The sequence below is a fragment of the Callithrix jacchus genome, chromosome 5 (assembly GCF_049354715.1).
Source record: "Callithrix jacchus isolate 240 chromosome 5, calJac240_pri, whole genome shotgun sequence".
NCBI lineage: Eukaryota > Metazoa > Chordata > Mammalia > Primates > Cebidae > Callithrix > Callithrix jacchus.
This window is the reverse complement of record NC_133506.1, coordinates 109,067,297-109,079,905: the sequence shown is the minus strand read 5'-3', so window position 1 is coordinate 109,079,905 and position 12,609 is coordinate 109,067,297. Positions and strand designations below refer to the sequence as shown.

At 43.6% G+C, this 12,609-nt stretch overlaps 1 protein-coding gene across 19 annotated transcripts in view; it reads left to right on the top strand.

Annotated features, from left to right (window-relative positions):
* The window catches only part of MSI2 (musashi RNA binding protein 2), a 431,033-nt gene that overhangs the window by 4,599 nt on the left and 413,825 nt on the right, over positions 1-12,609 (top strand). For all 19 annotated transcript variants that reach the window (XR_013535850.1, XR_013535849.1, XM_035303297.3 and 16 more), the window contains one exon: positions 947-988. Coding sequence is in view for 13 of the 19 variants with exons in the window: in XM_035303297.3 (XP_035159188.1) it covers positions 947-988 (42 nt within the window). In the remaining 6 variants the exon portion in view is untranslated. The remainder of the gene's footprint in view (positions 1-946; positions 989-12,609) is intronic.

The window sequence follows — 12,609 nt, the reverse complement described above, 5'->3', positions numbered from 1 at the left end:
AATTGCTCTGAGTGGTACAGCCAGACCCTGATTGAGCATCAGGTGTTCTGCAAATGTCTGATTTGGACTGGAGGATGTTTTTCCATTCGGATTGAGGTTGGGGAAGGGGAATCCCCTACTTGTTGCACTAGATTCTGACTACTACTTTTGTTCAGTTACTTTTTTTTTTCTTTTGTGCCCTCCCCAAGTTGGGCTGTCTTTTCTAATTTGGGTTTAGGTTGCACATAGATTTTTACCCCCTGTCGTTTTTAAAATCCAAGTGGATTTTACTTCATTTTCTTTACTTAAAAAAAATTATTTTTTAATCTTTTGAGGTGTAACTACAGAACAGATCTTTTTGATTAATCCTGGGTAACTTTACTTTTGCTAAAATGAATTAATTAACTCAAGCAGAGCATTGTGTTAGTTGTCTATGGGGAGTTTTTGGATGTTGTTGATTTAAAAAATTTTTGGAATCTCCTTCTCCTCCTGCGTTGCTGAGTTATCATCAGGGAGAAGAAATACCATCCAATTACCTACTGCTAGAGAATAGTTACATTTAATTTTCAGGTTATGATTTTTTCCCCAATGATAATGATGCTCCCATCTTTTCTTCCATCCACGCATAGCAAATTAGATGCAGATACCATTTAATATTCAGTGTCTGGAAGAAGAAGCCCTTGCTTAAATAAGAATACATGAGATCTGGTTTATTAAGAGCATCGCACACTGAAATGCATGGCGGGTCATTTCAGAAACCCTAGCTAGCTATGTTAGTTATAAGATGTATTGGAGGAAAGGATGAAGTTGAGATCATAGTTTAAGAAACTTTCGAGTTGCCTGAGAAGTTACAAAAGCTGGATTATAAGCCTGAGAAATGAGTGATTAATAATTAGGTGATTAATCATATATTTTTTCCTGTTCTTAAAGTACTTTATTGATTCCTGCTTTTCTGTTTTTTTCCCAGATTGACCCCAAAGTTGCATTTCCTCGTCGAGCGCAACCCAAGGTAAGTAGGAGAATCAACAGTAGGATTTTAGCACTCAGAGATGATTGTCAAGAATTTCAAGTTTCAAACAGTATTGGCAATGAACTGTTGAAGCCTGGTATTCACTGTTCCTTTGGGGTATCAGCAAATGATGGCAACAGGCTGGGCAAGTAGTCCTGTGAGATAACCATGCGTCTCTAAGTTAGCCATCCCAAGGTGGCTTCTGAACATCCCCCCTGGGAGCAGGGACAAGTCTGATGCTTAGCAGGAGGACGTGGCTCCATCCACTGCAGTATTTTTTGCAAGTATTCGATTTGTTTTTTGAGCCTTGTCAAAATCATATCAGGAAAAGTTGAACATTTCCTTGTGACTCTTTGGAGGGTACTCTTTTGAGGCTTTACAACTTGGAATTTATGGAGAGGAGTAGAGTTTAAGTAAACAACTGATCGTTTGTTGGAAAAAAACAACTTCTTAAACCTGTAAAGCCTTAAATCTGAGAGAGGTAGCAGTGGATATCTTGGTTTCAGGTTGGTTGGTTAGGTCAGGGCATACTTGAAACAAACAGTGCTTCTCATTTGTGCAAGTGCTGGTGCCTGGGTGGAGGAGTCCTGAAAATGTTGTAACCTTGTAGGAGTGGTACTACAAGACTTGCTTAGAGAATCGAGATAGGGCTTCACTTTTTTAGAAGTGTGTAGTTAACATAGTTTTCACTGAGCTTGCCAGGTGTGGCTGTGAGAACACAGCTGCATGAAGCAGGAAGGTTAAATTGGAAAGGCTTATGGCTTACATGTTACATTGATACTTTAGTTATACTTTTTTTCTTCCCCATGTAGCACTGGAAGAAATGCTTCTATGTACCTTCTGAATTTCTCATTCTTTTAGGGAAAGAGAATAAGTTGAAGCTTCTGATTTTAAGTCGTAAAGGGAAGGGGTTGTGGCTTTAGCAAACCGGTTTATTTCTTTAAACATAGTCTCCCAGAAGTGGAACCTTTTAATTGTTTAAAGGGAGGAATGGTTTTGTGCATTAACATAGAAAAGGTTGGTGATTGTGAGGATACTTTGAGAATTTCAGGTCTGGAGGCTGCCACTTGATTAATTGATTGATTCTTTCCTTCTTTCTCTCCTTCCCTCGTTGTTCTCTTTCTTCTCCCTTTTTTAAATAAGGAAACACAACTTTTTAGAATACTATGAAATATTTTCTTAAGGCTTTTTTTTTTCTTTCCTCTAATGCTTAAGCAAATGATAGGAATGAATGAACTAAAGAGATTAGGTTATTTCTCTGCTTAGCACAAACTTTGGAATTGTCGTGATTGTTTTAGTTACTTCCCAAACTGTCTGTGATCCTTCACATTTCAGAGGGCTTCCCAGAGTTAGCAGTACTTCCTGGGTTTGGAAGAACTGCTGTTTCTTCCATAAGTGTGAATCTTTCAATTTCCAGGTTAGTCATTTGATCACTCAGAGCTTGTATCAGATTACCCAAGAGGGAAGCTGGAAAAATCCCTTACTTGGTAAAACCATGGGTTTGACCTGTTTTCCTCTCCCCCGGTGGTCCCCCTTCCTTAACTTTGTTTTTAAACGCAGAAAACAGTATTTCACTTTAATATACTCTGCAGTGGTGCATTCAACTTGAAAAAGAGGCAGAATAGTTTTCAAACTTGTCGAAGTGTGCATTCCTTTCCCAACCCCCAGCTCCACATCTGGAATGTCAGTGGGTGAATTAACATGAAACCAGTTGGGGAAGAACATCTTTCCATGAATTCTAGGGATTTAATAATAACACCTTACTGTGTATGACATACTTCACTTTACAAAGGACTCTGCTATTCATGAACTTCATCTGAATTCCATCTCCTGGGGCATTTGGCTGTTGCCCCTGACCTTCTCTCAGTCTCAGTGTGCCCATCTGTAAAACAGGAGGGATGACAATAGCTCTCTCAGAAGGTTTTTGGGAAGAGTAAAAGAGCATGGTCTCCGGCAAAAGTTTCTGTCATTGCCATTGTTTTTATTGTCGGTTTCCTCTTCATTGTTCTGGTTGGTGTTTGCAAGTGGGACAGCCTGGGTTCAGATGCTGATGGTGCCACTCCTTAGCTGTGTGAATTGGAACAGATCATTTAACTTCCTTGAACCTTAGCTTCACCATCTCATAGAGTTTTTCTGCAGATTAAATAAATAAAGGTAAAGGGACTTAAAAAAAAAAAAAAAGACACGTTGCATGGTAATGCTATAGAAGCATTAACCTGCTGTTTCATTTTTTGAGATGGTAGCTCACTATGTTGCCCAGACTGGTCTTGAACTCCTGGGCTCAAGCTATCCTCCCACCTCTGCCTCCCAAAGTGCTGGGATTATAGGTGTGTGCCTGGCCAACCAGCTACTTTTTACAGTCATTTTTATTAGGTCCTCACATGAATCCTGTGAGAGGTTGAGTAATAATAATGATATTAGTTGAATGTATATGCCAGGCACTATTGCAGGGACTTTCTTGATCCACTGAATCCTCACACAGCCCTATGAGGAGACTACTAGTATTAGCTCATTTTATAAATGAGGAAACTGAGGCACAGATGGATGTCTAGGAACCATACACAGGCAACCCGGCTGTGGAACTGGGCCCTTCACCAATGTGCCACGCCGTTGCGGTACCTCCAGGGATGGCCCCTCTGTTCTGCAACAGGAGATGGGCTCAGAGGTCAGTGGGCTGTGCTGAGGGCACCATAGCCAGAGGCCTAGGACTTTGAAGTTCCACGTTCCTGGGCCTGGGTGATTTGCCTTGCCCCGTCATGTTATCCCAGTGTGAGACACTGTCTTGTATCTTTCCATCTGACTCCTCAGGCCATCTTTACAGATGGTTCTGGAGTTGCTTAACCCCAGTGAGACAACAGAGTAATTGCCAAGGTTGTATGGTGGTTGGGAATTGGAACTGGGTGGGGAGAAAGTGTCTTCCCTGTCTACGGTGATTTTCCAACAGAATTTGAGCTTGGCCATCAGGATTTCAGACCGGAGTTAGTGTTGGGGGCCAAAACCCGGCTGGCAGGAGCATAGAACTTTAAGTTGAGTGTGATTTATTTATTGTTTGTCTCCCTCCAATAAAACTTCTGCATTTTTGTGTTCAGGTCACAGTGGCAGAGGGAACCCTGCCCCTCCCTGTGGGCCAGGCAAGGAGCTTGTAAATGATATGTCAGTGTGTGTTTCAGTTCAAATGCGTTTCTCTGCTTTCTGGCTGTCCCTCCTTGCTAACGCTCGCCAGAGAGATACTCCGTGGAGGTGTTAAAACAAGACTAGTGGAAAGAAACTGTAACTTAAAACGAAAGAAAATCCATGGCAGTGAAGAACAGATTTCATATTAGTACTGTCATAATATTCTCTAATGTATCATATAAATAAAAATCTGTTTAGGCCAGAATTTTAATGAGCCACCAAAGGAAGGTTTTGAATCCTGCAGTTTATTTATCCCCCTTTGCGATGTAAATGTTCACATCTCAAGTGAAGTAGAGTGGGGTGACTCTTTGGAGACTAGAGGCCGTTAATTAGTGAAGTGTATTTTGATCAGGGGAAGAAGACTGGTTCATTCTATATCCTCCTATTTCTCTGGATGATTATTTCATTTTGTAAAATATGTAAGATTCCCCTCCTTATCTTTTTAAAAATTAAAATGATCATGCTCCTCTAAAAAGATGACTTAATTTGAAGCCTTTGGAGACACGAGGATGATGGGGATCCGTCACTCCCTGTTCTTTCTTTGCTCCCTTTGGACTGGAGTGTTGGCTGCCTGGAAGAGTTTTGCTTGAGCTCGTGGGTTCTTTTCTTGTGTGTCGAGGAACCAAGAGTCTCCTTAACATCTTTCAGCAAGAGCGAGGTCTGGATCTACTCACCATCTGTCTTAATTATCTTTGTGTATAAGAAAACATTTCCACCTTTTCCGAATTGTCATTTTGTTCCTTAACATTTAGAGGCCAAAACCTCATCTGTTGATCCAGGGAGATCTCACTTCTTTAACCTGTTTCTAGTTGCCTTCAGTCGCAGCGGGGTGGCCAAGGGCGAGTCACTTAAGCCTCCCCAAGCCTCAGTTTCCTCTGTAAAGAGGGAGAATATAGTACTCACCACCTGGAATTGTTTGGAGGATAAATGCAAAATTCTTCACTGGGAGCCTGGCATAAAATAGCACCCCAAAATGTCTGTTGATCTTATTATCACAGAATCATTATTTTTATTATTATTTTTTTAAAAGATGGAGTCTCGCTCTGTTATGCAGGCTGGAGTGCAGTAGTGAGATCTTGGCTCACTGTAGCCTCCGTCTCCCAGGTTCACACAATTCTCCCGCCTCAGCCTCCCGAGTAGCTGGGATTACAGGCACCTGCCATCATGCCCAGCTAATTTTTGTATTTTTCGTAGAGACAGGGTTTCATCATGTTGGCCAGGCTAGTCTCAAACTCCTGACTTCAGGTGATCCGCCCACCTCGGCTTTCCAAAGTGCTGGGATTGCAGGCATGAGCCACCATGCCGGGGCATAGAATTATTTTAATAGAATGAAAAAAAAGTACAATGGTGAAATGACTGAAGAAAAATCTTAATTGGAATGTAAGCTCTCTGAGGGCAGGGAACTGTTGGTGGCTGGTGTTTAGTAACTAAATGAACGAACCAAATCCGGCCTGCCTTCTTCACCATGGAGGCGGCTGCTACCCAGTAAGGTTACGTTGGTTGCTTCAGGTTCACAGTTAGGTTGTAAGAGGGCTGAGCTAGCAGCCAGGTTTTCCTGTTTCCATCGTGTCCTCTGATGTGGCTTCAGGGCCCTGGAAGGTTCTCTGCTGATCATGCGTCCAGATGGGTGCAGTGGCAGCCTGAGCATGTACATGCACACCTCATGCTCTGGGGGAGTGGTTTCTTGGCAGCTTCTCAAGGGCGAAAGGTGAGTTTTCAGCATCTGGCCTTCCCTTGCTGCTGTGGGTCAGGTCATTCTAGCATCTTGCCATCTTGGATGATCTGCAGCTGTCATCTCCGCAGCCACCGTGAACCGGCCTGCCAGTGGGTTTTCTCATTCCCAGCGAAGATGCGATGGTGTGTCTGCAGCCCTTTTCCACAACAGCGAGGACCTGGGAGGATTAGTGGCTTAGCTTCTCTCTTGTCGGTGAGCACCGCTCCTTCCTGTGTTCCAAGTCAGTAGCAGGTGTCAGCTCAAGGAGGAGGGGCACCTTGTCCTACAAATGTCCTTTCCCTGGATTTGGCCATTCCTCACATGCTTTCATTTCATTGTTAAGGTCAGTCTCCTAGGACGACGAAGCTCCTGTGTTCTGTGTCAGATGATTTTTGGCAGACAGGTGAGCCTCCTCTGCCACCCAGGAAGGGAGGAGAAGGCAGTCTCGGAGGAACCAGCTGACCATCTAGAGTGCCTCTTGGGGTGGCATCCATTCTTCGTGTCCTATTTTGTATTTTTAAACCCGAACAATCTTCGGCCAAGAGCCCCAAGAACACAGGGGAGATGTAGTTCGTCATCTCTCTCTTCCCATTTGATCTAGTGTGTTCATTTAACAAGAGCTGGGTTAATCCTTGTTAATCACCAACTCTGTGCGTGCACCCACTTTTGCAGGGATTCAGGAAACCCTCAGTGCTCCTGATGCACACGGAACACAGTCTCAATGTCTTAGCTTGATACTTAATGTCCTTCAAAATCTGCACCCCGGGGTCTTTTCTACCTTATCTCTCAATTCTTCTAGTTTTTGCTGCCTTGAAACTGAACGCTCACCCTTCCCTGAGAAACTCGTCCTTTCGCAGATTTCCCTCTCTGCACTGCCCTTCCCTTCTTTGTACACAGCAGACCCCTCTTTGAAAGCAGCTTCATCATCATCATGAAGCTGACCCTGCTTCTTTGTGGAAGCAGTAATACTTCTTTGGATTTCCACAGCACTTTCCTTTTCTTTGGATAAGCCCCTTCCAAAAATAAATTAGCAAAAACTTAAGGAGCACATACATCTGTTGCGTGTTGTGCTAGGCATTCACTCTTTCATTTATTCACCAAACAAGCACCGACTGTATGCCAGATACTGTGCAAAGTTCTGGGGATAGTGTGGAGACCATGACAAAGTGCCTGCTCTCACCAAACTTTTGCTCTAGTGGGGCAAATAGGCAGTGAGCAAACAGGTAAGTATGTAACATGCTGTCAGGTGTGGTCACCAAAGCCAGGGAAGAGCGATGGCAAGAGTGAGGTGGACCCTATCTTGTCGTACAGTCAGGTGTCACTTTCAGAAGTTACCAAGCTTCTGCTCAGCACCTGGGACGGTGTCAGGCACTTTGTTCTGAGTTTTATGATATTTAGGTTCATGCCTCATCTCTTCCATTGGACACAGGCATATTTTACTAATAACCCTCCCCGCCCCCATCCTTAGCCCTTACTCCTGCACCTTTGTACATCATGGACTTCCATTTAAATAGAGGGAATGAAGAATGACAGAGGAAACACAGTTCTTGTCTTTAAGGACATTAGCTTCAGGTTAGGAGGAGGGGGCGCCCTGTGATACGGGAGAGGATGGGATAAGCACAGTAAAAAAGGTGGGAACAGCATTTTGAGGAAGGGCGATCTAAGCTTCTAGGAAGAGGTGGTCTTTGCCCCAGATCTTGAAGATCAGGTAGGAAGGAATTATGGCAGGAATGCAGTTCTTTCTTCCTGCTGGGAACTAAGAAAGGTCAGGGTGTGCAGGTGTTGCAAAGGGTGTGTGCTACAGAGTAGTCTGGCATGAGGCTTGCAAAGTAGCTTGGGGCCAGATTGTAGAAGGCCTTGAGGGCCAGGCAAAGCAAACTGATAGGTGCTGGGGAACCTGTTGTGTGTCTGTGCGGGTATATGGAGATGCTCTGTGGGATGCGCTGAGCTCATTTGGATCTGTATAGAAGCTGGGGTCACTGATAGGACAGTGGTTGGTGCAGTTGCCTGGAGAACTTCCATCCTGGGCTTGTGGCTTCAGCTTAATTCAGACTGTGTTCTCTCTGGTCAGAGTCTCTCTTGCTATAGACTCTTCTTCTTCAGGAGTGATGCTCTTGGCAGGTGCCACCTCCACTGCTGAGATGTGTGGCTGCTTACAAAGAGCTCTCTCATTCTCTTGTTTCTACCTTCTAACTTCTCCTCTTCCTCCTTAACAAGAGACCATGATAGAGACACAATTTCAAAGTCCTGTACTTTATCCTCATTTCAGCTGTGATCGTGACCTCACCATGTGTAGACAGTGAGATATTTCTTGATGTGGACATCACAGATTGCTTGTGTAATGCCAGTTGTGTGTCCTGTGGCTCAGAGCAGTCTGACCTTTGACTTCATGGGTGGTATCTGCTTGGGGTCGCCTTTGGCTGAGTGGCTGCTTGGAGAAGAATATGTTTTTTTTTTTAAATCAGGATCTCTGCTTTCTGTGTGATGTGGAGTGAGCAGGTGTGGTCTTGGGGCAGAGCACTCTATGATATGTTGTAGCAGCGGCCTCACTTGGTCGGTCCAGCTGCATATGGAGTAGAATAAGATATCTTCCATTCTCCCTTTCTTTTGAAGATAGCACCAAGCTTCTAACCATCTGGAATGTTAGCCTTAGGGTGGATGCCTCGCTGCTATCCTTCTTTATTTTAGCTGTGAGATTTTGAATACTTAAAAAAGAAAAATCCTAATTCGGAATAATGACTGTCATTTCTTTTTTTTATTTTTTATTTATTTTATTTTATTTTAACTTTTTTGACTTTTAGGATCGGTGGGTACATGTGCAGGTTAGTTACATGGGTAAATTGTGACTGTCATTTCTTGTGAGTTTTTATGTTATGGGCATAGTACCGAGACTGTATACTTAATATCCTTTAATCCTTACAACAATCCTTTGAAATAGTCGGTATCTCCTTTTGACAGGTGGGTAAACTGCAGCCTGAGTGGGCAAACAGCTTTCCTGGGACCATAGAACTAGTGAGGGTCAAGGTTGGCCTTTGGACCAAAGTCTCTGAATCCCCAGACCTTGTTCTCCTCTGTGCTAAGCCTTGCTGCATCCAACATGAGTGTGTAGAGTTTAGGTGACCATTTGGCCTGATGGTTATGAAATGCTCAGGCTGAGGAATAGAGTTTGTGATAGTCTAGCTGGAAAGCTTCAGGTTAATTTTGATTACCTATTTTCTGAGAGCCTGTTTAGCATGGGTAAGTGCCACTTACCAGCTATGGCGTTTTAGACAAGTCATTTAGTGGTTTTGTGCCTCGACTTTTACCTGTTAAATGGGATAGCAACAGTCCCTCCATTGTAGAATTGCTAAGGGTCAGATGGACTAAGTTAATGCATATGAATGGCCTAGAGTGATAGCTGCACATTGTGTTACAGTATAAGCATTCCTCATCTGTAGCTGTCCCCAAAAGATGGCACAGCCCCCATCATCAGAGGACCTTCTAACCCAGCAGCTCATGCGTTGATTAGCACTGTTGCTCCTTTCTAGGGTGAGGGATAGAACAGCACATTGAGATTGGAAAATTCCGTGTCAGTGGCTTGGCCTGCTCGTGGGGTCCTGGCTCTCAAGGCGAGATAGCGTGCAGCCTTTATCTTGGGGAGGCTTGATGGGCATTAGGAATTCATTTCCTTTTCTGTATCTGATGCCTGTGTTTTTGCTGCCTCTGAGAGTAAAGTCCCTGGGAGCAGCTAGGGAACAGCTGAGACACTGCTGTGTGAGAGGTCTCGGCATGAGTCTTCTCTCTCCCAGTACTGGTCTTTATCTGCCTGGGGGTAGCTCTACCAATGACTGATCTGAAAGCATCACATTCATTTATTTGTCACTGGCTGTGACAGGCAAGTTAATGCTAATGGATTCTTTTTTTAGCCTGTTGTCTGGGATGAGTTTCTCTCAAACGTCCTGAAATCTAAGGCATTAGGGGAATGTGTAACTTTTATGGCAGGAGAGGATTTATAAGATAAATAGGGTTTTGTGTGCAAGGACCTTAAATTTAGGTTAGGGGTATGGGCAGCCAAGGAGGGGGGATGTTGGGCAAGCGCAGAGTCTTCTTTTTAAGAAATCCATTCAAGAGCTCTAAATTGCTGTTTCTGTTTCAATTATGTGACAATTTCAAGGGTTTAGAAAAATCTAATAAAATGGTCTTGATGATGCATTCTGGGGAGAGAGTGCTTCAGAAGATCTAGGAGAATAAATTCCTTGGGGGTCAAGAGATTCTCGTTCCTGCCACCTTGGGCCTTCCTTCGTCTGGGTTTTTACATTTTTATTGTTTTGAAGGGCAGAAAATGGTGTAGGAATGTATTCAGGGCTTCATCCATACCCTGCACTGAAATGAATTATTCTCTTTGGGCAATTGCAAAATAGACGGGCCACTGCAATCTTTTTTTTTTTTTTTTTTAAGCTGACATATTGTAAACGACTTTCAGAGCATGATTTGTGTGTGTAGTGATGTTGAATAAAGCACCAAAGAAAAGAAACTGGAGGAGGGAAAAGAGTGAGGAGGGAGGCTCTATAAAAGTTTTTTCTTTTCTCCCATCAAAGCTTTTGATAATTTCCTAAAGCAGAGAAGTTGACAATGGAAGTGGGCTTTTGGGCTGCCTAGGGGAGCAGGGCGCAGAAAGACCTAGTGTAGCAAAATGTGATGCTGAGTGACATTAATGAGGTGACCGCTCTGGTGGGAGGGAGGCAAGGAACCAGCCAAATAGCAGTTCCCATGACTCGCTCTCAGCTCACTGTTTCCTTCTGCATGCTGGCGTGGGCACCGCTGTGTGTTTGTGCATGCACAAGTTGTGTTTCCTAAGTCTTCAGATGGAATTTTTTACCACCAAACCCTGTTCAGGCTCACTGTGGTGTTCGCCACCCTAGAATGGCCGCGTGTGCTGAGTTTTGTCCTTTATTCCCCCCTGCTGAAAAGTAAAGTTTTCAACTTAGAGGCATTTTATTTTTGCTTTCTGGATACCTGCTGGAGCCTGGCTGGGCGGCATGTCAGGCCAGCGTCACAGAGCTGGGCACTGCTGGAACACCAAACCATGAGTATGAAAAGTCAATATTCTCATTTCTGAAATGAATTCCAGGGAGACGGGAAAGAAAACCTGTGGGTGTACAGATCCTGCCCCTCCAAAGGCCCTCGATCGATGGCACTTCGTATTGGTGGCATAAATGAAACATTGCAACAACTGCTTCTTAAATATTTTAGTGTCTTGGAAAGTAATCCGTATTTCCATGTTGCTCTTGTGCAAGAATTTCCAGTTACTCAAGAAAAGCTGCAACGTTGCGGGCAGAAGGTGAGAGACCTGGGTCTTGCCGATTTCCTGGCTAGGAAGGACCTTGAGAGGACCTGGCTCAGTTGCAAACTGGTTTCACCAAGGAAGCGAGTATTTTCATTCCATTTTTCACCGTGCCATTAGAGTGACCATTCTAAACAGTACTAGGCAAGGGTTTTGAAAAACTACTTGACATCTTAAGAAAAATAGCCAGATGGGGCCTGGGGTACAGTGGAGTGTGTGGAACAGTGTGTGTATTTCCTGATACAGTCTATTTTCTTTAATCCCTTTCAACTCGGTTCCCTCTGGGATATCTCTCAAATATGTCCTTTTTATAGCTCGAGGCAAACAAACAAACAAAAAATGTTTCAACTTTCAGATATACTACTTAATAAAAACTAACTAGTGGATTCACCATCTCTCCTACCTGGGGAAAAAGGATCAAATTAGGATGCTTGCACCTAGGAAAAATTGGGTTGTGAGTCTCCACAAGATTGCTACGTGTATATGTTGCCTCTTCTGTTTTCCAAAGCAGATAATTGGTTTTAGTAAGAACTTCTGACTTGATTAGGGGGCCCTTAGGAAATTAAAGTGTGTTTGAATTTCACAAGTATAATTTTAATTATACAAATTTTGCATTTTTCACTAGGGAGCCAGGTTCAGAACTTGTTTTCCTGTACTAATAGGGGTAGTAAAGCTGATTATGGCAGAATGCCTTACTTAAATTGCTTTGAAAATAAAAATCCTTGGACGTGATCATTGTTTTTCCCTGCAGTACACGATGTTCAGGTTAACATCCATACACATCCCATATTCTTGTTAAAAATTATTAAAAAAAATTTTTTTTTTTTTACTGGATTCGCACAACTGCAGAACAGACTGACATTGTGGGGGTGTGGGTGGGTGGGACCTCATTATGAATTTTTCTGCTGCACTTGCTGAAAGAATGCAGTTGAAGTTCTTCTGAGCACAAGTCCTGCCTGGGCAGCTTGTGTTTGGCAGGCCGTCACGTTAGCATGTTGTGATTGCCTTTATCGCCACGTCATCCTGTTTGCTCAAAGCCTGCGCGTTCATGGCATTAGCCCTCCAAGCTGCCGCTCTGCAGCATGACCCCAGTGGATTAGAGTAGAAGGTACCATGGAAACAGTCACCTGGGTCTTTCCCCAAGTCATAAAGAGATGGTAGAGTGAGAATGATCAGACCCCCTGGGTATCCCAAGAGAAGGACTGATTGTGTTAATGGGAGATGACTGTTTTTTTTCAGGGCTACCCAGACAAAACTCCCAAGTGTCGGAGGAAGTGCTTTGAGAATTTGAACTTTAGCATTTTCAAACATCTACCCCTATGTGGGGCTCGAAAAAGCTTCCTAGTGACCTGCTCTTTGGGCCTTCTGGGTCTTGTCTCAGATATTGACAGGAGAGATTCAAATAGAAGA